The sequence below is a fragment of the Megascapheus bottae genome, chromosome 3, assembly GCF_031878675.1.
Source record: "Megascapheus bottae isolate mThoBot1 chromosome 3, mThoBot2.hap1, whole genome shotgun sequence".
NCBI classification, from domain to species: domain Eukaryota; kingdom Metazoa; phylum Chordata; class Mammalia; order Rodentia; family Geomyidae; genus Megascapheus; species Megascapheus bottae.
This window is the reverse complement of record NC_143511.1, coordinates 83262965-83289786: the sequence shown is the minus strand read 5'-3', so window position 1 is coordinate 83289786 and position 26822 is coordinate 83262965. Positions and strand designations below refer to the sequence as shown.

Genomic DNA, 26822 nt, shown 5'->3' with positions numbered 1-26822 from the left:
AAGGAATTGAACCCAGGGCTTCATGCATGCTTGGCAAGCACTCTACCACTAGGCTACACTCCTGGCCCTATGTTGTCTTTAAGGCCACTCCAGAGCTGAGGTGAAATCACAGTTCATTTTTAGCTTCAGCTGTGTTGGTAAGTTCTTGGAGTTTTGGAATTCTGCTTCCTTGTCTGTGATTGTCTGCCCAAGTGGCCTGGGTTCTTTGGGAGAGCCACAAAGAACCTTACTGTGGTATTGCAGCTGCTGCTGCTGCTGCTGCTGCTGCTGCTGCTGCTTCTTCTTCTTCTTCTTCTTCTTCTTCTTCTTCTTCTTCTTCTTCTTCTCCTCCTCCTCCTCCTCCTCCTCCTCCTCCTCCTCCTCCTCCTCCTCCTCCTCTTCCTCCTCCTTCTCCTTCCTCTTCTTCCCCTTCCCCTTCCCCCGACCCCTGCTCCTTCTCCTTCTCCTCTTGGGGCTTCAACTCAGGGCCTGAGCACTGTCCTTGGTCTTTTTCAAGGTTAGAGCTCTACCACTTGAACCACAACGCTTTTCTATGTATGTGGTACCAAGGAATGGAACCTGGGTCTTCTTCATGCATGCTAGGCTAGCACACTACCACTAGGCGACGCTCCTGGCCCCAGGTCCTTCATCCTTTAGTTTTGTATCTCATGAGCCCATAATTTTTGACATGTTAACCTTAAAATATTTTCTGGTTTTTAGTATCTTTTATTTCATATTTGAGTTACTTATATGTCTAGGTTTCAAAAACAATCTCTAAGTATTTAATAAATATTGGCTTCTGTATTTTTAGAACCAAGAGCCAGTCTTCAAAAAACACATCTTTGTTATCTGCCTTTGATAGGACTGGAATCCTTTCTCTTTTTTTTTGAGAATTTTTACTCATTTCAATTCAGTTTTACTCTGCTCAGAGTACTAACATTTCTTTTTAGTTTTTCTAACTTGTTTTATGGCAAGAGCAACTGCGATGATGTTTTCAGTTATTTGAACTCTGCTGAGCATGATTTATGCCCACTTGAGTAGGTCATTTTTTCATAAATACTGTTGTGAACCCGAAAGAACATAATATCTGTTCCTGTAGAGCCAAGAAAAGATGATGATATGAAGCTTGTCTAGAGAAGCTGTTCGTTTTTTCTTAACTTTCCAAGAATAGATTTCTTTTCTTTCTCTTTCTTTTCCTTCCTTGCCCCCTTCCTGTCTTCCTTCCCTCCTTCCTTCCCATTCTCCCTACCTTCTCTCCCTTCTTCTCTCTCTCCCTTCCCTTCCTCTTTCCCTTCCTTTCTCCCTTCCTCTCTTTCTTTTTTGTGATGATCCTGGGGCTTGAATTTAGGACTTAGGTGCTCTCCCTTAGCTTTTTTGCTCAAGGCTAGTACTCTACCACTTGGCTTTTTGGTGATTAATTGAAGGTTGGAGATTGGTGTCTCATGGACTTCCTTACCCAGGCTGGCTTCTAACCATGGTCCTCAGATCTCTTTCTACTGAGTAGCTAGGATTACAGAGCTGAGTCATTGGCAGCTGGCTCAAGAGTGGCATTTTTTTTGGGGGGGGGGCAGTCCTGGGCCTTGAATTTAGGGCCTGAGCACTGTCCATGGGCTTTCTCAAGGCTAGAGCTCTACCACTGCAGCCACAGCACCATTTCCGACTTTTTTCTATATATGTGGTATCGGTATCGAGAATCAAACCTGGTCTTCATGCATGCTAAGCAAGCACTCTACCACTAGGCCAAACTCCTGGCCCAAGAGTGGCATTTTTAAAGATACTTTTAGCGTTCACCCTTTTCTAACCTTGTCTTTTCTGTTTTCTTTTTTTTTTTCTAGAGCCATCCTATTAGTGTAGGGATGCAGTTACATTGTTAGTAGACAATTTTTTAATCAACAGGAATGTAAGCATACATCGCATGTAATGTCAGCATGTATCAGATAGTATAAAACATATTAGATAGTATGAAGCGTTCAGGCATTTTCCCTCTTCCCCTTGGAAAGAATCTAGTTCTCTATAATTCTTAGTTAGGCTTCACTATAGGACATTCTTTTGGAAAAAGAAAAAAAAAAGAGGAAATTGTATAGCCTACCACCCTCTAACCCTTTGCTCTATATTTTTTGCATGTCCAAAGTCAGAAGTATGTCTTATTCATCGTCTTTGTATATTTCTCTTGGTACTAGTATTGTCACTTTGGTTTTTTAGTAAAGGAAATTGGCTTATTTGAAACGTTTGTCTTAATCCTCTATGGAAATATCAGTTTAGTGGAAGGTTAAGGCAGCTTGTTTGGGCTCTCGCAGAGCCTCTGCTGCAATTGTTGTAAAGGAAACCCCAGGGAAACCCCTGAGCAGGGCTTTGGAAGAGCAGTGGCTGTGCAGAAGATAGTGCTCCAGATGCTTTATCAGGTGCTGTCTGGAGATCAGAAATAATGGTATGCCGGCAGAACTGCTGATGTCTCCACTTTCCCAACTGAGTGCAAACATCTTCTTCATATCTGGTAGATTTTGGTGCCACAGTGGCGGCCCCCAAAAGTCTTAATGCTTTTTAGAATGTTAACTTTGAAACCAAGAGTGTTTAGGGGGTTCTCTGACTTTAATTCTTAAAAAACAAAACAAAACAAACAAAAAAAAGGAATGAATTCACAGCATTCACTAAATGCTGCTTCCGTTACTGTGATGGCTGTTCACAGTCTGCATCAAAGGATTCAGGAAGTGAAAGATGAAAATACAAATAGATAAATGAAAACATGAATTGCTGCCTTTGTCACATAGTGTAAAGGCTTGCCTGGCACATAATGGAAACACGGCAGTTATTTGATTATAACTTTAGGATTTTCCCCTGAAAACTTGGAAGTTTGTCTGATAAATTTCTTGCTTTCTTTCTTAAATGACACTATGACTGGGGATAAGCAGTGTTGGAGACAGCTGTGGCTACAATGGGACTTCTGGATGCATCACTCTTCCAATTGCTATAGGTGCGGGTGTGACAGACTCTTTCTGGATGTTTGCTGTCCTACTGTTACATCTCCCTTTTAGAAGACCCAGAAGTTTCTTTGTAAATTATTCGCTATTTATCCTCCCAGTTTCCCTAGATGCAAAACAAGTAGCTTTGTATTTGGGGGAGACAATTTTTTAAAATATATTTTTTATTGTAATTAATAGAAGGGTTACATGGTATTGGCCAGATAAATGGTGCCTTAATTCCCACACATTGATACCCTTTCACATGTCGTGGTCCCCATTTCCCTTCCCCCCTCCCCCACCCCTCATCTTGTTTTCCCCCGTTCTGGGGGAGACAATTTTAAGTGACAGGTGGGAACTCTGGCTCAGGAGCTAGGCAGCCCTAGCTGGCATCCCAGTGTTACCGGCTCTGTGAACCTTGGGCAGATTATTTCATTTCTGTATAAACTAGGAATAATGGTGGAATCTGCTGCATAAAGCTATTTTGAAATTATGCAAATTAATATTAGAGATGTCAAATGCATGGAATAGTCCCTAAGTATTTAAAAAAAAATTAGCTTCTATATTTTTGGAACCAAGAGCCAGTCTTAAAAACAAAACAAAACAAATCTTTGTTACCTTCCTTTCATAGGAATGGAATCCTTTCTATTTTTGAGAATTTTTACTGATTTTACAAGCTCAGAATACTTACTGTCTCAGTCATTATAATGCTGTGTATGAAATTATAATTTTCATGTCATAAATGACTGCCAATAGTTTCATTTCACAATCCAAATGATTAGAAAATTTTTGTGTCTGCTGTGGCTAGCAACTTTCCTGTAAACATATGTACTATTGTACCCAATAGATGATTAGGAAATTGTGGATTGGAAAGGTGAAAGGCTTGTCTAAGGTTACACAGCTAGTAAGTAGTGAAATCGAATTTCTGTTTAATTCAAAGCCTAGTCGATTTCTTTCCAATTTCTACTTTACAAAGGGTCTCAGAACACCCACCCAGCAACCCTGCTGGAGGGTTGCTACTAATTTGGGCTTTCTGCAGTATTGTACATATGATGTTCTGCTATGGGTCGGTGGACCTTTGTATTTCTTGTCTCTCTATTTGGAGCATGACACCTGCAATGTTGGCTGCAGCATACTTGGCTCTTTCAAAGATTCCATCAAGTAAAAACAGGAACCTTGCTAGGTTCTGCCTTCAGCCCAGTTTTACTGACTGATATCATTTCTCATGGCTGTTTTTTTTTTTTTTTTCAGTTTGTTTGTTTTTTTGAGCATTTGCTCTGCAGGGAGTGTGCTAGAACAGCATATCTCAGTTTCCTATAAGTATTGAGGGTAGGAACTGGAATCCTTCACAGGAAATGGAGGCCACAGCAGGTTACACAGCTACAGGCACATGACCCTATAGTCTGCCTTGCTTTATAGCCTGTTTTTCTCTACTACATCCCATTTCATCCTCTTTTTTAGGAATTTTTTAAAGACAGTGTGGAAAGCCCTTTGCACAGAATTGTGTATTTTGGCGAGAATCTTACTGATTTTTCTTGTTTGCTTTCCCTTAATCCCTTTTCCTTCTTTCTTCCCATCTTTTCCTTCTTTTCTGTGTCTCTTCCTATCTCCCTCCCTCCTTCTAAATCAACAGTGAACTTGAAAAGACAAGGAACCTACTTAATGTATTTCTCAAAGAAATTGCTTTCTTGATATATTCCCACTTTCTTTTGTGTGTGTGTGACTACAAAGTATTTTCAGTTTAATTTGCTTTCAGAGGAATTATTATATTTTAAAATTATACTATTGATACAAGTAAGGTTGGATTCCTAACAGTTTCAGAGTCTTGTAAATAATAGTCTCAGAAATAATTGCATATTGGCCAAATGCAAGGTAAAGATGTGCTCAAAGCTGGTTTGACCTAACATTCTACTTATTCCTACAACAGTCAACTTCTTTATTTACTCATGCATTGCACTCGTGAACCTCTTCTGTCTGCAGCTGGAGGTGGCACTTCATTCCTTTGTTGTCCCATTGTTTCCTTTAGGGTGATGGAGAATAATTAAGGAGAGCATCTTTTCTGAGCAGCTGGAGCCAAGTTCCAGCTGACTGTAGCACCTGCAAAGATGGCACCTCTGCCTCTGGGTGGCAGGGTGGGATGCCAGCCGTGAGCAGCAACAATGGGCTCCAAAGTGCAGAGCCTCGGCCATGCCGCACAGCTCCTGCCCTTCTGTGAGCTTCAGATGGCAGTAATACCAGTGAATGCAAAGTGTCTGTTTTAGACTAATTAGAGGAATGATTTGTGAAACAGTGCCTATTTATTTAATTAATCACCAGCACAAAGCCATAAAACCCATATTTTAAAAATCCCTGTTAGTTTGCCATGTGGTTAATAGATTGGGGCACATTAAAAAATGACATGGTGATGTATTAAAAATGTTCCACCTATGGTTCCTTCAAGAAGGAACCGGAGCTGCCTGCTTTCAAATGGTGCAGTGTAACCTGTCAGGATTTGACCTGTCTGAGGTTTTAATATTTGTAAAGACATTTGTCTTTTTTCTATAACATTTTCATTGGGATATCTCTTCTTAGAATATTTCAAAATAAAGAAATTTTGTTGAATAGTGAAAAAATTACAAACAATATTAATTTTGTAATGGTTTCTCGTAGTGATGAGGAACTATAATTTCCCACTAAATTTTATTGTGTTTTACTAAGACTCATCGTATTTCTTATAATATAGGTTAGTCTCTTCTATTGGTGGGTAAGGGAAACATTTAATTAAGTAAATAATAAATGCAGTAGTATTCTTGCCTCAGCTGTCAGAATCGCATTTTGTTCTGCTTTAGCATTATTCTTTATCAAATAGGAACAGGGATAATTGCTATACTTGCTCAGTCTCAGCTCAGGTAAATTGCCATTTTGGGATAGTAAGAATAAAAATTGAATGGACTTGTTCAAGAGATGACACTGGCATTAAAAATGAGAAGAAATTACTTAGATTGTAACAGATTTTTAACACAAAATTCTAGTTGATTTTTCATGTGTACAAGCAAATGTACGTACAGTCCATTTTACACTTTAAATAGTATTTGAAACGAAATGTATATCTGTGCTGTGAGTCATTCTATTTATCTTTTAAAAAATGATCCAGTCTATTAATAAAACGTGTGGTCAGTGTTAGGCTGAGGGAATAATTCAGAAGTACAATTCTTATTTAATATTGTGAGGCCCCTGGGTTTGATCCCATAACAAGGCACGGTGTGAGAAAAAGGGTTGAAATGGTCAGTGTTCTTGATAAAGCAAGTTTAAGTATACAGTGGCATATTTTCCAGGAAATATTAAGATCATGTGTGAAAATGTATTGCTCAATTGGATAGATCTTTGTAAGGAAATTGTCCAGCTCTCTTAGGCTTGTGTTTCTCTGCTGTGTTGCATAATTACCTGCTCTGTTAGAAGGGGATCTTGGAATAAAACATGAGTATGTTAATGCAGCCTGGAGCTGATGTGGTGGTGATGATTACAATGCAGATAAAGCATTTCTCATAACTGCCTTTGCCTACTGGAGCCTTTGAAACATCTGGACCTTTAATTGAAAAATAGTGTGGTGTGCTGTGCAAGGCAGACATGCTAAGTGAAGTCACTAATTTAGAATACAAAAATATAATTGATAAAGTGTTTTATTTACATTGTATTTAAGTATCCATATTTTGTTATGCTTTGTATAACTGGGTTAAATTTTCATGAACATAGACAGTCTAAATGAGATAAATTAAGTGAATGTGTTAATGGAAATTTTACATTGAAACTAGAAAACAGTTGTTCCAGTTGGGTGTGCACTTTTGCGTCTAGTGGGGCCCTTTAGAGAAGCAAATAGTCAGGTGCTCCTCTTTGGGTTGATATTTTAAGTAACATCATTGTATTTCTTTCTAATTATTACTATCAAATCTTATTATTTAGTTTAAAAAAGTAAAATGTTTCCTGGCTTAATAGAAAGGGGCTCTAATGGCAATATTATTGCCTAATAAACCAAAGCCTTCCCTACCTCTCCAGGCAGGTTATCAGAGCCTGCCCAGGAGAGCAAGAGAGCTGGTGAAGGGCGGGCAATTAACCTTTGTCCTGCCTTCACAGCAGGGGAACTGACCTAGCAGCCTTCCGAGGAAATCCAATTTAATTTAAAATGAATTTGAAAAGACAAATTAGTCATATCTATTTTAATAAGATAAAATCCCGACTCTCCCTATGTCTGGTTTAGTTAGGACCTCAGAGGAGATCAGAGGAAGACTCAGGATGAACAGGAGGGCAATGGTGCCAGGGGACGGAGGAGACCCCCTAGAGACCCCCTGTGCCTGAGTTACTTGTCAGTTTCTGCAAGTGAGCAGGTCTCCTGCTACCCATTTCTGCAGAGAATTGCAACCTGAGACAGCCCTTTGTCTCTGCAGACTCTTCTTATGTTGGAGCTTGATGCCATGTTGATGTCATACACACTTGCCCAGCTCTCCAAGGATCAAGATGTTATTTTCCTCCTCGGTCATTATCAGAGCACATTTAGGTACTGCCACCTGGGTAACCAGATTTAGTAACAGAGACAGTTACAGAATTGCCTCCTATCCAAGAGTATGATTCGTCTTTGGCCTGTGAATGAGTACTTCACCACTGCTTTTTGAAAACAGAATCAGATGATATTGCCCATTTCTAAAGAAGCTGGTGTTCCCTTGGTATTTTTACCCCTGAAATGTAGTCAGGGAAGATTTAGTCAACTCCTCAGTGTGCTCACAGTAAAGAAATTTGGAAGTTTTTTGCTCTTACCTGTACAACAAAGACACTCCTAGAAAGGGTATCAATGTATGTGAATTAATGCACCTTCTATCTGGCAAATATCATGTAAACCTTTTATTAATTAACAATAAAAATATCCAAAAAAAAAAAAAAAGGCACTCCTAGAGGATGAGGGCCTCTGTTTCATGTAGTACCTGTCCTCACAGAATTCAAGTGGTGGTGTGACAGGCAAAGCTGCCAGAGAAGCTACTCAGAATTTCAGTGTAGGTCTCAGCCAGGGATGATTCCCAACGTACACACCAAGGCTCCACATACACATGCATGCACACTACCAACCCTTCCTAGCATGTCTACTGAAAGACTCTGTTCATTCTGCCTTTAAGAAGTAAGAAGGGAGTGATCTCATAGGAATTTGGGGGCATATTAAATGAGATAATGCATGAAAGGTGCATGGACTCAGCTAATGAATGACAGTGAGTTACTGTGAGGACTGGTGGTAGAGATAGTTGGGGGGGAGGGAACATACAACGTATATTCAGAAGAGCCTGCCCTCTGTCTGATCTCTGCCCACTAAATCTGTGAACAGATGGTTGTTCCACTTTGTGTTCTATTGTTGTACTTACTAACTAGTTGATTCGTGTGCCAGGCAGTAAGTAGTACTTGGTTTTTTAATATGTAGTCAGTACTAATAGTTCTTATTAGCTCACAGAACCTGTTGTCCTCACAGTTTTAAAAATAAAGCTTTTACCACTTGCTCATTTCTCCTGATTCGCTCTAGGAGACATATGGGATGATGGTCTGACAAACTTTTTAGATTTCTTCTCAGTTGTTATTCTAGATAAATAATAATTCAGTTTCTCTGTTACTAGCTGCTATTTGTATTTCAACATGCATTTAAGAACTGGGTTAAGTGGAAACTTTCTCACTTGGCCTTGGCATTCGTATTGTTTTTGGGTATAACAAAGAAACATAATGTGTTTTCTGTTGTGGATAAGCATCTTTCTCTGTCACCAGAGTTGGAGCCTCTTTTTGTGCCCTTTTTCCTATACAGAGCAACACCTATCCAAGTTGTTCACATAAGCATTTTGAAGATACAAATGAATGTCACAATTGGAGAAATATAGCGCTATTTATTTCCATTTTGTCTGATGTTTTCGCATTGTTTGCTAGGAGATGCGTCAGGGACTTGAATTAATTATAATTACTGAAAAGACGTACCCTGATTGAGCAAATAAAGTGAGAAGCCCATTTATACCAAGACTATCTAATTAAATTCCAACTTTGGATAAGCTGAATGTGCATGAAAGATTAATTGTAGGAGGTTTTATGACTTACTAAATAATGATTCTGAAAATTTTTTGAATTACATCACTAAAGAGCATGAGCCTTAAAGGGATAAAGCAGTCATGAACTTACCTACTGAATAAAAATTTGTGGGTTTAAAAAAACTATTTAAATTAAGGAAAACAATATAATTTTAAGGTGGATATTGACATTGAGGAATTGTAGAATACTTAATTAACTGAAACTATAAGAAATCAATATATATATATATATATATTTAGATAGGTTGTTTCCTTCAATATTTTTACAACTTTATATTCTTGAAATACTTCACTGTCCCCTGGAATTAAATTGGCCTTGAGGCATTTGGAGGGTTGTACCAAAATTTCCATGTAATTTAGGAGGATGATAATGGCTGTACTATAACCTTTACTAGAGATACATCATCTAGTAATGGAGTCAAATACATATTCTCCATTGAGTTTTAATTTTAAAAGTTGATATTAAATCTTAGAAACACTCATTATATTATGATAATTGATAGTGTTTAAAACATGTAATTCTTCTTTATGGTCCTAAAAACCTATTTTTACTTTTAAAGCATATTGATTTTATTATATAAATGATTTAATAATAAGAAGCTTCTAAACTTATGCTAGGTGCTGGGACTTAGTTCATACAAATTACCTTTCCCTGATATTATCGTCATAATGGAAGCCATTGTTTATATAATGAAATGCAAAGGGCTGTGTAACATTAATGATCTAAAGAATCCCACAATGGCTATGAAAATTCAAAATGGACACTTTACATGCTATAAAGATGGTTTTAAGATGGCTGGATTGTACCTGTGTGAGAATATGTTCTGGTACATGCTGTAACCCTCCTCAGAATAAATGAGCGGAGAATACTGTGGGCTTTTCTTTCAAAATGACTTAGAGAAGTTGGGTACTGGGCAGGTATGCCTATAATTCTAGCACTAGAAAGGCTGAGATCAGGAGGCACCCTATCTCAGTGAGTAGCAGTGAATCTATCATCCCAGCTAAGGTGAGAAGCATAAATAGGAGGAAAGAGGCCCAGGCTGGCCAGGGCCAAAAGGGAACTTTTTTTTTTTTGGTCGGTCCTAGGGCTTGAACTGTGGGCCTGGACGCTATCCCAGAGCTCTTCAGCTCAAGGCTACTGCCCTACCATTGGAGCCAGAGTGTCACTTCTGGTTTTCTGGTGGTTAATTGGTGACGACTCTCATGGACTTTAGTGCCCACACTGGCATTGAACGGCGATCCTCAGATCTCAGCCTCCTGAGTAGCTAGAATTGCAGCGTGAGCCGCTGTTCCGGCCTATTTCAAAAATAAACTGAGGGGGCCAGGAGTTTGGCCTAGTGGTTAAAGTGCTTGCCTAGCATGCATGAAGACCCGGGTTCGATTCCTTGGTACCACATATATAGAAAAAAAAAAGCCGGAAGTGGTGCTGAGGCTCAAGTGGTAGAGCTCTAGCCTTGAGAAAGTCCAAGGACAGTGCTCAGGCCCTGAGCTCAAGCCCAGGACTGGCAAAAAAAATAAAAAAAATAAAAAAATAAACTGAGAAGAGTTGGGCACCAGTGGCTTGCATCAGTAATCCTAGCTACCTAGAAAGCCATGATCTGGAGAATTAAGATTCAAAGCCATGCTGGGCACGGCGACTCACACCTGTAATCCTAGCTACTCAGGAGGTTGAGATCTGAGGATCAAGGTTCAAAGCCAGCCTGCATGAAAGGGACCTGAGACTCTTATCGCCAGTTAACCTCTAGAAAAAATGGGAAGTAGGGCTTGGCTCAAGGATAGGGCAGTAGCTTTGAGCTGAAGAGCTCAGGGAGAACACCTAGACCCAGGGGTAGGGTGGTAGCCTTGAGCTGAAGAGCTCAGGGACAGCACCCAGGCCGAGTTCAAGCCCCCTTGACCCATTCCCCCTCCAAAAAAAAATAAATAAAAAGATTCAAAGCCAGCATAGGCAGGAAAGAACGATTTGTGAGACTCCATCTTCAGTTAATCAACAAAACGCTAGACTAGAAGTGTGACTCAAGTGGTAGAGTATCAAATGTGACCAAGAAAGCCCAGTTCAAGCCACAGTACTGGCCCAAAACAAACCAAACCTGAATGAAACCAAAACCCACAGCAAAAAGGGTTGAAAGTATTGATTAAGTGTTAGAATGTCTTATTAGTAAGATAAAGGCTCTCAGTTCAAACCTCAATACTGTTGAAGAGAAGGAGGAAAGGAGTGAAGAGGGTAAGTTTAGGGAGTGATCTTTCCCTGCTTTTTGTGCTTGTCAAAATCATGTTAGTTTGAAGGGACATTTTGTTCAAAATTCTACCTAGTCTAAGCAATAGCTTAAGTGACAAACATAAGGAATAATTGACTTTGTCTAACAATCTACGGTTCACCAAGCTTTCCTCTTGGGTGGAAAAGTGCTGAAGATTGAGCCAAAGGCCTTTTACAAGCTAAATATTCACTCTTCCACTGAGCTATGACCTAGCTCCACAAAATGTTTGGATGTACTTTAGTTTTACTTTATGTTCCTTGCCTTTGTTTGAATGCATTCAGGGCCTTGTGCTTGCTAGGCAGGAAGTCTACCAATGCAGTCATGCTCCTAGCCTTCTGCTTTTCCTTGGAAGTACATGGTCTTATCTATTTTATAGCCAAGAAAATTGAATCTCAGAAAACCTGTAGTCTTGCTCATGATTGCACAGCTCAAAGCTGTCAGGGACAAAGATGGCAAAAAAAAAAAAATGGAGCTCTACCACTTGAGTCTCAGCACTACTTCTGGCTTTTTTCTATGTATGTGGTACCGAGGAATCGAACCCAGGTCTTTGTGCATGCTAGGCAAGCACTCTACCACTAGGCCAAACTCACAGCCCCTAAACTAGTTTTGTTTTTTGGGGGGGCTTTCATTTGCCCAGCCTGGGGCTTGAACTCAGAATCTAAATGTTGTTCCTGAGCCTCTTTGTGCTCTAGGCTAATGCTCTATTACTTGAACCACAGCTCCACTTCTGTCTTTTTTGAGTAGTTTATTGTAGTCTCATGGGGACTTTTCTGCCTAGGTTGGCTTCAAACCACAAGCCTCAGATCTCAGCCTCCTGAGTAGCTATGAGTACAGGCATGAGCCACCAGCGCCCAGCTAACCAGTTTGCGCGTGCGCGTGTGTGTGTGCGCGCACGCGTGCACCGAAATTTGGAGGTTTTTATTTAAAATGGCTAAAGGTTTTCTTTTTTTTCATAGTTTTATGTTTATATTTACTAATTAAACAAGAACTGTGAGCTAGTTCTTTCTTCTTATTGTAATATATAGTGAGGTTACAGTTATATTCGCCAGGTAGTAGGTGCATTACTGCTCACACACTAATACCCTTTCTCATGTTTTTGTCCCCCCAAAATGGAGAAAGTTTTTTAAGAACAACCCCCTCTTTTTTCTGTTTTGGTTCCTAGGACTATAAATTTATATTTTCTATAAATGTTACCAGCTGGGCATTGGGGGCTCACGTCTGTTATCCTAGCTACTCAGGAGGCAGGGTTTTGAGGATTATGACTCAGAGCAAGCCCAGAAAAGGAAAGTCAGTAAGGCTCTTACCTCCAATTAACCATCCAAAAACCAGAAGAAGACTCATGTAGCTTCAGTGGTAGGTGCCAGCCTTGAGCAAAATAGCTAAGGGACAGTGCCTAGACCCTGGATTCAAGCCTCAATACCTGGTTCTATCTTCCTCTCTCCCCTCTCAGTCTCTCTCTCCCTCTCCTTTTTCCTCTTCTTCTCCCCCCCTCAGACACACACACACACACACACACACACACACACACACACACATTTTTACAAAAATCACTAGCTCAAGAAAAAAACTACTGGAAATAATAATTTTTTCCTCCCTTATGCTGTAACAGTGTTTAATAATTAAGTTTGTTTGATGTCTTACATTAATGAGGGAGTGGCCATAAAAGTAGATAGGGGTAGACTGGTTCAAATGTCTTGAGGACTAGAAGTAAAACCAATAGGTAAAATCTGCAGGGTGATTGAACCTCAGGAGAAAGAAACATATTTAGCAGTGTGGTGGAATATACTGGTAGTCTCATCTCTGCAGTCTCTCAGTCTATAGGAAGTAGAGGTAGGAGGATCATGACTTGAGACAAGCTGGGGCAAAGTTAGCATAAGACAATCTGAAAAACAAACTAAAAACAAAAGGAAGGGAAGGGGAAAACAAGATGATTAGGAGGGGGCGATAGGGTGAAAGGTGGACAAAACCATGAGAAGGGGTATCGGTGTTCTAGAAGTTATGCACCCACTACCTGAAAAATGTAACTGTAACTTAACCCCTTTATATGTTACCTCAACAATAAAAAATAATAATAAAAAAAAGCCTGGGAGTGAAATGTTGAGTTTAGTGCTCAATACAAGAGGTGGGGGATGAGAAGGGGAAAAGTGTCATAGATCTCTAACCATCAAAACTGAACTATTTGCCCAAAGATGGAAACAAAGATGACAGGGCCTTCATCAGTGGAGATACTTTGAGGCAGTTGTCAGGCGACCATTTGCTTGAATTTTTTGCAGATGGCCTTTAAAGTTCCTTATAGTTTAAAAAATTCTATGAATGACAGCAAAGTTGATTTTTTAAATATCTATGAATATAAAATTAGAAAAGAAGTAGGAAAAAGAAAACAATGGACAATGTTTCCTGAGCATTTACTGTGGACAGAGACAAGTTCTTTACCTGTAGAGTCTTATCTGATTCTTTCTGTGACTCTGTGAAGAAGCAGTGTTCATAGGTTCATAGTGTTCTATGGTTCATAGACAAGGAAATAATTAGTCAAAAAGCTTAACTAAATTTCCCAAGGTCATTCTGTAAGTAGCTTTGCTGGGAACTGAGCTTATGACTATCTGAGTCTAAAACTCATACTCATAATCACACCCTGAACTGTTTCTGTAGCTTCTGTTACTCTGGCAAAGATTCTGGAGGAATTCAGATCAGAACTTGACCTTGTTAAAGAAAAAGTGACAGTTGATGCTCTTGATAATAAAAACTTAATGGAACCAAGGTTGGTGATTCAAAGAAAATTAATGAGATTTTTGTCAATTTTATTTTAAACTTAACTTGTCAGAAAATGCAGTGTCCATTGACAAACTGTAGAAATGTTTTTGACAAATTAACTTGACTACAGGTGCCATATCAGGGGAATGTTAATTTAATAGTCTTTAAGCAGGCCAGATTTATTGAGGGTTAAGATACCATTACAAAGCCAAGTTCAGAACTCGGAATGGATTTGTCATAGAATTTTATACAAAATCTATTCATATTCATTTGCTTCCCTTTTACTGTAAAAAAAAAACGTTATGTGCTTTGGAAGGCTTTTTTTTTTTTTCTTCCATGTTCAGTCTTGTTTTTTTCATAGCTAGGTAAACCAGGCTTAGGCCAGATTTTGTTTGAATATTACTTCTAATAAAATGAAGTATATTAAATATCATCAGAGAAGTGATCATTTGAGGCTCCTGTAACAAGTCTGTGTATTTTATTATTAACCACCAGACCACTAATAGAATATGGCATCCACTAGTCTTTATTGAGAAAATGAGGAAAGAAAGTATTGGCAGAATGAGGCTGTTGTCATTCCTTTAGGAGAATCTTTTCTTTTGAAGGCTGTGAATAATCTTTCTTTCAATTTGGATCATTACATTGACTTGGTTAGACTGATATATTTATTTCTACATTAAAATTACATATAATGATCTGCTTGTGCAGTTATGACTAATGGAATAATGTTGTCTGGTTTTTGTCTCCCCCTCTCTCTCCCTCTTCTTTCTCTCTTCCCCTCCCTCTCTCCTCTCCCTACCTCTCCCTACCTCCCCCTACTTCTCCCTACCTCCCTCCCTCTCTTTGTCCTGGACTTGAGCTCAGGGCTTGAATGCTGTCCTTGGGCTTTCTCAAGACTAGAGCTCTATCACTTGAGGCACAGAAACATTTCTGGCCTTTTTCTTTGCATGTGGTATGGAAGAATCAAATGTGGGTTTTCGTGCATGCTAGGCCAAACTCCCAACCCCTGGTTTTTGTCTCTAATTGTAGAAGCCACTCTATCTATTCTTTGTTCCTTTTTCTTGGAAGAGGAATTGAACACTTATCCACAGTTTGGAGATGTGGTATTCAATTTACTATCAATAGACTATGATGTTAAGTAGCACTGTTAAATAAACCTCATGTATGTAAGACATAATTCAGCTAAGTCACTTGATATAGATTGTTCTTCTTTCAAGGTTGTTTCAAGCAGATTACTGTTTATTATCTTCCTGCTTCCTCTATTTTGGAAACTAACAGGGACCTAATTTTGAAATTAGGTTTATGATAGACAGCAAATATATATTATTTTTATTAATGAGATCATATAAACAAAGATCTAGTATAGATATAGATATAACTCATCCATATGTTCACATTTTGTATATTTAAGTACTTACTTACATTCTATGTTTTCGAATTTACTTTAAATTTAGTATTTTTACATCTTGCAAGCTAATCATGAGTTGGAGTGACATGTGATTCATAATGTTGAAAGACACTTTGTGACAGTAGGCTTCATCCAAGGTATTCCTACAAAAGCCCTTTGGCCAATAATCAACATCTTGGAATATGTGTTTATGTCAGAGAATACTTGTAGAACTATTATTTACAATAGTGGAATGTTGGAAATAGCTTCCATTTCTAAAAGTGGGAAAACAGGCACTGACACTTCTGCATGCTGTACTATAGGAAAGTGCATCATGAATACTAAGCATTTATTCCATCAATATATATAAGTCACACTCTGTATTGGGTGCTGGGATATTTCAAAGAAGTAAAAGAGGTTCAGCCTTTTTAGTTGGGTTAGAAAATAAAAGGTAGCTGTGGAGGGTCTATTTTGAGGAGTCCTACATTTCAAGAGGATAACCCTAAACCTCTGCCATGTTCTAGGCTCAAGGAAAATGGAAAATGGATGTGGTATGGTTTCTCCCATTATGTAACTCACAGTGGATTGAAAGTGAGGACAGAGGTGAGAAGGTTAGGTACAGAGTAATGTGAAATTCTAGGCATGTTGTTGGGAAAGCAGAGAAGGGGAAATTATTTTGACTTTACCTCTTGAAAGAGAAGATATTTGAATTTAAAGACCGACCTTCCTTCCCCCCACCTTTATTTCCCCTCCTTGTGTTTCCAGTATTAGCTGGTGTCAGGCCTATGTGTGTGTGTGTGTGTAAAATTTGCTTCAAATTTGAGTCACATATCATAAGCAAGTACATTATATTTGCTTTTCTGAGAGGTTATTTGTCCATACTCTAAAGTTTAGCTATGGAAGTGACAGGATTCAAACGTGGGTCCAGCTGACCTCAAGTCTGTACTCTGAGCTATGGCTCCATATACTTGAGCAATGAGACACTGGGGCCAGATTGTGAAGGTTATTAACTGCCATGATAAGGAGCTGGGATGCTAGATCAGAGGGCTGGGAAGTTCTCCATCATATGTTTCTGATTGGAATGGTCTGTGCTCTGAGAAGGATCATATTGTTTGCAATAAGGAGATAAAGGTTTAGAGTGAGGAGAGATTTTAAAGATAAAGAGGCAGTTGGGACTACAGTCATCTCGCTGAGAGACGATGGAGGCTGAACTAGGGCAGTGAGAAAGGAAGAAAAAAGATTTGTGAGACATCTTAGGAACATTTGAGTGTAGAGGATGTCTTTCCTTTCTAGGAAAGACAATAGATATTGAAAGCCTTAACCAAGACTAAATATAGGAGAAGCAAGTATTTGAAGAGAAAAACTGGTGTTACATATGTTGAACTTGAATATTTTCCAAATCTGTGTTAGTGCTCTCTCCCTCATTTAGGGGCTGCCCTAGGGAATGTCAATCAATTTCCAAGTTTGCCAGCCGATTATGAATTTAGTACTTTTTATTTTTCTTCAATAGAAATTACTTGGTCTGCCAGAGAAAAGAATATGCATTTTATTTTCAGTTTCTTATTTCCAGCAGCATGTCACAGCACATAGCACAAAAATTTTCTTTTGTTTATTCTTTTTAGTTGTTGGATGGAACCTGGGGCCCTGCATGTGCCTGGCAAATGGTTTACCACTGACCTACAGCCCTAGCCTACATAGTCGACTCAGTATTTGATAGATGCCTTAATATAGCCTGTTTTCAACATTGTACCTCTAGACTCTAATACTAATACTCTTTAATCTTCAGTGGTAGTTACTTTACAATCTCCTCCTTAGTTTGTAATTATATTTATTCTTTTGTTTTTATTATAGAAGTAATGCTTATTATAGAAAATTCAGAAAAATTTAAAGCAGAACATGAAAGTAACTTCCAATCTCATGTCTCCTGCTCACCTTTTGGTGTGTTGATGTGGTAGCTCACTACTATAAATACCTTTGACCTGGACTAATGTTTCTATTAGCTGAGAAGTAAAGTTTTGTATCTAAAAGGCCTTTTCCCAGTCCCTGTGAGTGTGATTGCTCCTGGGCTCTCAGGATGCCTTTACTTTCTCCATATAGCTGAGCACGGCCTAGGTTTCCAGCAAATACCATGCAGACCAGACCCCTCATCAAATGCATTGTGATTGCAGGACTTGTCTTCAGAGCATGGTATTTCATCGGGTACTCTGGAAAGAATGAGTGGCTGAGAAGGATAAAGTAGATGCAGTTGTTCCTATCTATGTTGCCACCTCCTTCTCCTCTAATTCTGCCTCCATTTCCCCAATCTTTTATGAAGGAACACATAAATTGCCATGCAGTAAAAACTGTATGACAGAATCTTTGTTTATTGCTACTTGCTTTTTAATAGTTTGATGTTAGACCTTTGGAATATTGCTTTCCTTGATGGGTGATGAATGCTTTTAATCCTTTGGTCACCTTATTTTTTTATAAGTTAATTACTTTCTATTATGTTGATGGATTGTTTTTATGTTTTAGATGATTTCCTCTAAATATTGCAACACAGGGACTATTAGATTGAGCTAACTGCCACCACCTTGAGCTTTTTCAAAAATGGCTCCTTATTAAAAAATATATAATTTCAGGGTTTGTATGAGGCACTTTTACTCATCATCAGTGCCTCTAGATGGAATTAGAAGATTAAAAAGACAAAGTGCTTCATTCATTTAATAAGTACTTACCGTATTTTTTGTGATAGTTTTCTCCACATTTGCCATTTTACTATGAAATGAGAATGCTAAAGGGATCTGCAAGAGTACATTAACTCTCAACAGTGGCTATCCTGCAGTCAGTGACAACATGTAGCCTCTCAATTCTCACTCCTCAGATCTTGTTCCTACTATGGAAAGCTGTTATAACTAGAGCTTTAGTTGTACTATAATGAAGAAAATGAGAAATTGTTTATGCCTATAAGTGTAGGAGTGGATAACTTTCAGTGTGTTTAAGGAAAGAAGACAGTGTTTGAAGTAACAGCTTTGGAGTCACACTGGCAAGGAACTGAGTTATAGTTCTTCCCCAGTGACAGTGGGACAGTGGGACCAGCCTTAGAAGCTTTTGCTTTCACAGCAAAATATAAGAGTAGTGTTAGAAACCTTAGAATTATGCTAAGAATTAAATGAGATAATGTAGCTATACAGCAGAGTTGACCTAACAGTTATCTCTAGTCTGCACTATTTTTAGGGCTCCCATGACATGCATTTTTAGCCCCATGTGATCATGAAATGAGCTTGAGTAAAAGAAATGTCTGAGTAAAAGAAAACTGTGACCCTGTCTAGCACCTTGCTCTGCAGTTTACAAAGCAGATTGCCATCTGTCATTGTGTGTCTCTCCATGTCCAAGATACGATGCTCCCTGTAGCCCTCAGCTCTAGTTCTCAGGAGAAGGAGTAAGCAGAAATAAAAATGGAGACGAGTGACAAGCAGCTGATCTGTGTCTACACTGCAAGGGTGTGTGAGGGTCAGACACCTTCCAGATTCACTTTACCTCTGCCTTCTTAACAGGGCTAGCTGTCAGGCTGCTTGGAGAAGTCTTAGCCAGCCTTTAAGATTATTTCCTCCAAACTGAAAAGCGTTAAGTGGGGTTATGTGTACACAGACATATATGTGAGAGAGAGAATGTGTTACATAGCAGTACTGGCTGATTCATAAAGACTCAGAGAAAGAAAAAAAAAAAACCTTGATCTAATGTTAGACTTCAGGTCACATGAAAATGGAAATGTCTCTTAATTATTATTTTTTTTTGCCAGTCCTGGGGCCTGAACTCAGGGCCTGAACACTGTCCTTGTTTTCTCAAGGCTAGAGCTCTACCACTTGAGCCACAGCACCACTTCCAGCTTTTTTCTGTGTATGTGGTACCGAGGAATCGAATCCGGGTCTTCGTGCATGTTAGGCAAGCACTCTACCACTAGGCCAAATTCTTGGCTGTCTCTTAAATTTTAAAAACCATCTTATATTTCCATATCCTGGTTCTGACCTTTATCACCTTAGAATGATAGGAATGTAAGCAGCCCATGTAGGGACTCAAGTTCCTCCATCTCTCTCTATAACCAGGAAACAGGCAAAGAAGGAAGGGCAAAGGGTTGAAGGAAACATTTGTTGAGAACCTACTAGATAACCTTGTATCAAGTTATTTATACATTCTTTTTGTAGTCCTAACGGCTTCTTTTTTTTTTTTTTTTTTGCCAGTCCTGGGCTTGGGCTCAGAGCCTGAGCACTGTCCTTGGACTTTCCCAAGGCTAGAGCTCTACCACTTGAGCCTCAGCACCACTTAACGGCTTTTTTCTATGTATGTGGTACCGAGGAATCGAACCCGGGTCTTCGTGCATGCTAGGCAAGCACTTTAACCACTAGGCCAAACTCCCGGCCCTCCTAACGGCTTCTTATTTTGGTGTTATTATTTTTTTTAAATTCAGATGTGGTTTCATTATGTTAGACCGACTTGTCTCAAACTTAAGGATCTTCTTGCCTAAGCCTCCTGATGAGCTGAGGCTACAGACAGGTGCTCTAATGTCTGACTTTCAAAGGTTTCTATCTGTCAGTCTCAGTGCTAAGCATCACATGGAGCAGTAAACAAAGCAGGCGCTATCACTGCCCTCATGGAAGTTCTAAAGCTATTGAGAAAAGCACATACATTGTACATAATCATATCTTAAATTAACAGTATGTGGACGAGAGTAACTGGGAAAAAAGGGGCTTCTTTCTATAGCATTATCTATGAAGGTTTCTCTGAATAGAAATCATAAAATCTGTGTGAGGACTACTTTTGCTATTATTGTTGTTTTATTAAGGAAACAAACCTGGAATTTTAGTTACTGGCCCATAGGCATACATTAGAGGGTGAAGAATCAGATGTACAGAGACTGGCAAAACCCCCTATAGATATAGTGAATAGCACCTAATAAGGCTGTGGGAGATACAGACTAGCTATGTACACTCACATGTACGTGCACACATCCAGAGCACTTAGAAGGCCAGTGTAGCGAAACCCTGAGGAGTGGGTGGAGAGAGTTGGCAATAAGTGATGTTGGAGAGCTGATCAAGGGCCAAATCATACAGCATTTCGTTGGATTTTAATCAGTGCCTGGCAACTACTCTCTGAAGGAATTTAAAGAGGGATGTAAAAACAATCAGGTGTGTGTGTGTGTGTGTGTGTGTGTGTGTGTGTGTGTAGATGTGCATAGTCCTTATGGTAGACTCTAGGTCCTGGCACATGTTAGACAAGCACTCTCCACTGTGCTACACCTCTAACTCAATTATTTTGTTGGAGTAGAAAGAAGAACAGTAGGTGGGCTGGGAGTTTGGCCTAGTGGTAGAGTGCTTGCCTAGCATGCATGAAGACCCGGGTTCGATTCCTCGGTCCCACATACATACAAAAAAGCTGGAAGTGGTGCTGAGGCTCAAGTGGTAGAGTGCTAGCCTTGAGAAAGTCCAAGGACAGTGCTCAGGCCCTGAGCTCAAGCCTAGGACTGGCAAAAAAAAGAAGAACAGTAGGTAAGTTTGGAATCTTATTATAATAGTCTAGGTAAAATCTGAAGGTATTTTGGTGGCAGTGGGCAAGGAGAGAAGTTAGATGGTTTGAAATAGTTTTCCATTTTTTATTGTGAAATTTAAAAATGTACCATATAAAATTTACCATTTCAGCTATCTTAAGTGTGTTACTCTGTGGTTTTTCATATATTCAGTGTTATGAAACTGTAATTCTAGAACGTTTCTCTCAATCACCACCCCTGAAAGCTACAAACCTGTTAAGTCCCTACTTCCGCATCTCCTGTCAACCTCTATAATCTACAAACTCTATGAATTTGCCTATTTGAAACATTTCATATAAGTGAACTTTTATGTCTGGCTTCTTTAATGTTTCTAAAATTCACCATATTATAGCATGTATCAGTAATTCATTCCTTTTTATGACTAAGTATTATTTTGTTGTATGGATTTTGTTTATCCACTTATCAGTTAAAGGACATTTAAGTTGTTCTCGTTCTTTAGCTGTTATAAATAGCATTGCTGTGAACATTCAGGTCCAAGATTTTATGTGAACATATGTTTTCAAATTGTCTTCAGTATGTACCTAGGAGGGAAATAGCTGGGTCATCTGGTAACTCTGTTTAAAATTTTGAGAAAGTGCCAAACTGCTTTTCACAATGGATGCATCATTTTGCATTTCCACTGGCAATGTGTGAGGCTCCAAGTTCTGCACATCCTTATGAACTATTGTCAAGCATTTTTATTGTGGGATTCTTTTGGTGTGGGGGGATAATATTTTGTTTTTAATTAGAGCTGTATCAGTGGTTTTGAAATAGTATCTCTGAGGGCTAGAGGTATGACTCAAGTGATAGAGTGCCAGCATTGAGCAAGAAAGCCAAGCTAGAGCTCAAGGCTATGAATTCAAATTTTGGTTCTGGAAAAATAAAATAAAAATCAGAAATAGTTCTTCTGGTTTTGATTTGAATTGTAATTGATTATATTAAACATCTTTTTATATGTTTATTGACCAATTCTATATCTTCTTTGAAAGACTCAAATTCTTTGTCAGTGTTTTTAATTGAATTATCTTTATTTTGTTTTTATGCTGGTCCTGGGGCTTGAGCTCAAGGTCTAGGCACTGTCTCTGAGATTTTTTTGCTCAAGGCTAGCTTTCTACACTGGAGCCACAGTTCCACTTTTTTGTATGTGTGTGGCTAATTGGAGATAAGAATCTGACCTTCATGCCTCGGTTGGCTTTGAACCACTTTCCTCAGATCTCAGCCTCCTGAGGAGTTAGGAATACAGTGCCCAGCTGGATTATCTTTTTATGTTGAGTTATAAGAGTTCTCAAGCTGTTCTAAACTGAAGATCCTTAAGAATTACATGCTTTGCAGCTATTTCTCATTCTATGTGTTGTCTTCTCTTTCTTTTAAGGTTTCTTTCTCTGTTTTGTGTTTTATTTTGTTTTGTTTTCCGTGATACTAGGGTTTGAACATAGGTTCTCGTGCCACTTGCTAGTCAGGCACTCTGCCACTTGAAGTATAACTTTAGTCCTTTTTTATCTATTTTTTTAATATCTTGAATTTTTGCCTGGACAAGCCTGAACTGCTGTTACTCATCTGACAGGCATGTGCCACCACATCTAACTTATTGATAGAGATGGAGTCTCACTAACTTTTTGCCAGGGCTGGCCTTGAAGTACAATCCAGATCTCTGTTTTTTGTTTTTGTTTTTGTTTTTCTGGGTCAAGGGGCTTGAACTTGGTCTTGGTGCTGTCCCTGCGCAACAGCCTTATCCTTGAGCCAAGCCCCACTTTCCGTTTTTTTCTAGAGGTAATTAGAGATAAGAGTCTTAGGTCTTTTTGTGCCCGGGGTTGGCTTTGAACCTTGACTTTCAGATATCAGCTTTCTAAGTAGCTAGGACTACAGGTGTGAGCCACCTTGCCCAGCTTGAGATCTCTGTTTCTTGAATAGCTGACATTGTATGTGTAAACCTATAAATTTCTTTGTTGTTTTTTTTTTTAATTATTCTTTTTGTCTTTTCTTTTTTGGTACTGGGGATCCAACCCAGGATGTGGCATTTGCTAAGCAAGCACTTTGCCACTGATCTACATCTCAGCCCTCCTCTAACTTTCTTGATAATTTCCTTTGTGATAACTTTCTCTCTTTCCCCTCTCCACCTCTCCCCAGTTTTCTTCTCTCCTTCTCCCTTCTCTTTTCCTCTTCCCTCCTCCTCCTTCCTCTTCTTTCCCCTCTCCCCTCTGTTTCAGTACTAGGGCTTAAAATCAGGGCCTCTCACACATGCATAACTTGCTTGGCTGACTGGTGCTCTACCAGTTCAGCCATGTTTTCAGATCTACTTTTGTTAGTTATTTTGAAGATAGTCTCACTTGAGCTGGCTTTGAACCATGTTCCTCCAGATCAGCCTCCTGGGATACATCCTAGGATGAACCATTGTTACTTGGCTTTAATTTAAACTTATATTTGTGAGACATGGTCTTGCTATGTACTTAAATTGGCCTTTAACATGATCTCTTGTTGCTTGTACTTTCAATTATTGCATAATCTGATAGTTATATTTGTTTCTTTTTAAGGGCTTTATAGTTTCAGCTCTACATTTAGTCTTTGATTCATCTTTAATAAATATCTTTTGATTAGGTAGGAGTTCAAATTAGTGTGTGTGTGTGTGTGTGTGTGTGTGTGTCTGTGTCTGTGTCTGTGTCTGTGTCTGTGTCTGTCTGTCTGTCTGTGTGTCTGTGTGATATGTGGTACTAGAGGTTGAAACCAGGGTCTCAAGCCTGCTAAACAAAAGCTTATCCTGTCTCTTTTGTTTTTATTTTTATTCTGGATATAGGTCTTTCCTGCTAACTTTACCTGAGTTGACTTCAAACTGTTGACATTCCTACCTGATTACAGGCATGTGCCACCATATCCAGCTCCAAATACTCTTTTGTGTGTGGCTATCCAGTTGACTTAGCATCATCTATTGATGAGACCTCTATTGTAGTGTACCTTTGAAGTAGATACACTAGAATTTACTAGAGGAGAAAATAGTAAAGGAAGAGAGAAAACTCTAGATTGTTCACCTGGCAGCCAATGAGGAGGTTGTTGCTGCTGCTGCTGGAGTAAGAGGGACAGCTCTGATTTGGACTTATGTTACTTGGGACTTTTTTTTTTTAATATACTACATAATAGACATGTTCAGATGAGAGAAAGAAGCGTAGGAGCTCAAATCTTTTAAAGAAGAAAGCATGAAAGAGAAAAAATGAAAGGGAGGAAAGAGAATAGAGGGAAAGGAAGGCAAAGGAATCTTTTTAGGACAGCAGTGAAAGAAGTATCCTCAACAAACAGCAGGTTTTAAGGACAGGAGTTGAGAAATTGTTTCTAAAAAGAAATTGAGGACCACGCACAATGGTTTCTTCCTGTAATCCCAATTTCTCAGAAGGTAGAGATCAAGAATATTGATAGCAGTTTAAGCCCTGCCCAGGCAAAATAGTTCATGAGACCCTCATCTCAACCACTAAGCTTTTAATGGGTAATGCATGCCTATTATCCCAGCTATGTCAGAGGCATGGGTAGGAGAAATACAGTCCAGGCCAACTGGGTAACTAATGCAAGATCTTAGCTCAAAAAAAAAATAGTTATGGCCAAAAGGGGTCAAGTAGTAGAGCAACTTCCTACTGAGCATGTAGCCCCAAGTTTAAATACCAATACTGCCTTCAAATAATTTCTTTTTAAATGCACCTGAAGATTCATGGAAGTTTGCTGACTGTCTAAGAGCTTCAAATTGCAGAGTGGAAAGCTGAAGGATGAGGCATTAGTGGATACATAGAGCAGTGTGAAATGAGTCATTGTGGAACTTGAACTCAGAGAACTAGAGTAGCAGACATACTACATGAGAGACGTCACCCTTGCAGAGTCTGAGAAGCCAAGCACTTGGTTCCAGGGTAAATGCTTCCCTAGAGAGAATTGGAGCAGCCTAGGGTGCTTGTCTCAATCTATCAGGCAATAGTATGGTGATTGCTGGGGAGGGCAACTGATGCCAAGGTCATCTGAGTTATTCACAAAGCTACTAAATACACATCAACTCTCCTTGACACTCCTATTTAATATTATTATTATTATTATTATTATTATTATTATTATCTGCTGCTACTGGGGTTTGAACTCACAGCTTAGGTGCTATCCTAGAACCTCCTTGTGTTTGAGGGTAGTGCTACTACTTACGTCACAGTGCTGCTACCAGTTTTTCCTGAGTGGTTTATTGGAGATAATAGTCTCACAGACTTTTTTGCCTGGCTGGACTGGCTTCAAATCAAGAGACTCAAATCTCAGCCTCCTGAGTAGCTTGAATTACAGGTGGGAGCCACTTGCCTGGTCTATGAATTTCTTTCAGTAGTTCTCATTTACCATCCTGAGAGTTCAGAGTTTAACCCATTGGACCAAGGTTAAAGGAAGGAGATCCTTAAAACTACACAGCACTTCCATGTAGGAGCAGCCTGGGCTCAGAGCAGATGAGAAATGGCCATATTGCAGCACAGAGCCTGGCTCAAGTCGAGGCCCTCTGTTCAATTCCCAGTGCTATGAAATGAAAAAAAAAAAGGAAGGTCAGCGTTGCCCCAGCCCCTAAGAGTGATGGTTGTGGCCCTAAAGGGTCTACATAGCCCTGGCTATGTGCTCTCTTCTCATGCATGTGCTCTGTCCACAGGGTCACGTAGGTACAACTGCAACCAAGAAGATTGACGTCTACCTCCCCCTGCACTCGAGCCAGGACAGACTGCTGCCAATGACCGTGGTGACAATGGCCAGCGCCAGGGTGCAGGACCTCATCGGGCTCATCTGTTGGCAGTACACAAGTGAAGGCCGGGAGCCAAAGCTCAAGTAATCCTTTCTCTCATGTCTAAAGCTGCACTCTTGGCCAAGTCGGTCCTTTCAGGCTTTGGCCTGGAATCAGACCTCCCTAGTGACCTAGTTCAGGGTATTCAATATTTCCTGGGCCTATGTCTCTCGGACTTATTTCACACCAACTCCTTTGACCAACTTTCTGAATCTGGACATGAAAAGATGAGTTTGAATGATTTCCTGACAAGTTGTGTGCTTTATACTATTTCTCCCCCTAACAAACTGTATGCATTTTATGCTGATAAAAGAGCATGAGCGGGAACTGATGTTTGCTGGGCACCTACTATGAGCTGGCACTTCATTCTAGGTGGTGTTGTTTGCATCTCTCATCTCCCTCTTAAGATCTGATTGTGGATGGAACACCTCAAGGTCAGGACTGTTATTGCTGGGCATTACAGTAATGGGAGATGGCATCTCAGGAGTTGATTCTACACTGTTAAATTACTTCTTTTGCCTTATATAGAATTTAGGTCTACAGGGGCCAGGAGTTTGGCCTATTAGTAGAGTGCTTGCCTAGCATGCACAAAGCCTTGGGTTCAATTCCTCCTTGGTACCACATACACAGAAAAAGCCAGAAGTGGTGCTGTGGATCAAGTGATAGAGCGCTAGCCTTGAGAAAGCTCCAGGACAGTGCTGAGTCCCTGAGCTGAAGCCACAGGACTGGCAAAAATAAAATAAAAGTAAGAATTTAGGTCTACATTTTAAGTTTTCCTCATTAGGTAAACAATGATATTAAGAGGTATTTGAAAGCAGAATCTCTGTGCCTGTACATTTCACCTTGAACATTAAATTACTTTGTTGCATTGGCTTTCCCTGCTTGAGTATCTTCTTCAACAGGTTTCTGTTCTGACCTCTGCTCTTTCCTGCAGTAGGGTTTGGAATATAGTAAAATGTAGAGAGCATGCCTTTTTTTTTTTCCTTTGGAGACAGGATCTTGCAACATAGCCCAGATTACCTCAAATTTGTGAGCTTTCTACCTCCGCTTCCTGAGTACTGAGATTGCAGATT

At 39.5% G+C, this 26822-nt stretch overlaps 1 protein-coding gene across 6 annotated transcripts in view; it reads left to right on the top strand.

Moving 5' to 3' along the window:
* Positions 1–26822, top strand: part of Mapkap1 (MAPK associated protein 1) — a 233782-nt gene that overhangs the window by 67240 nt on the left and 139720 nt on the right. For all 6 annotated transcript variants that reach the window (XM_090330646.1, XM_090330643.1, XM_090330642.1 and 3 more), the window contains exon 5: positions 25621–25793. In XM_090330646.1, coding sequence (XP_090186772.1) covers positions 25621–25793 — 173 coding nt within the window. The remainder of the gene's footprint in view (positions 1–25620; positions 25794–26822) is intronic.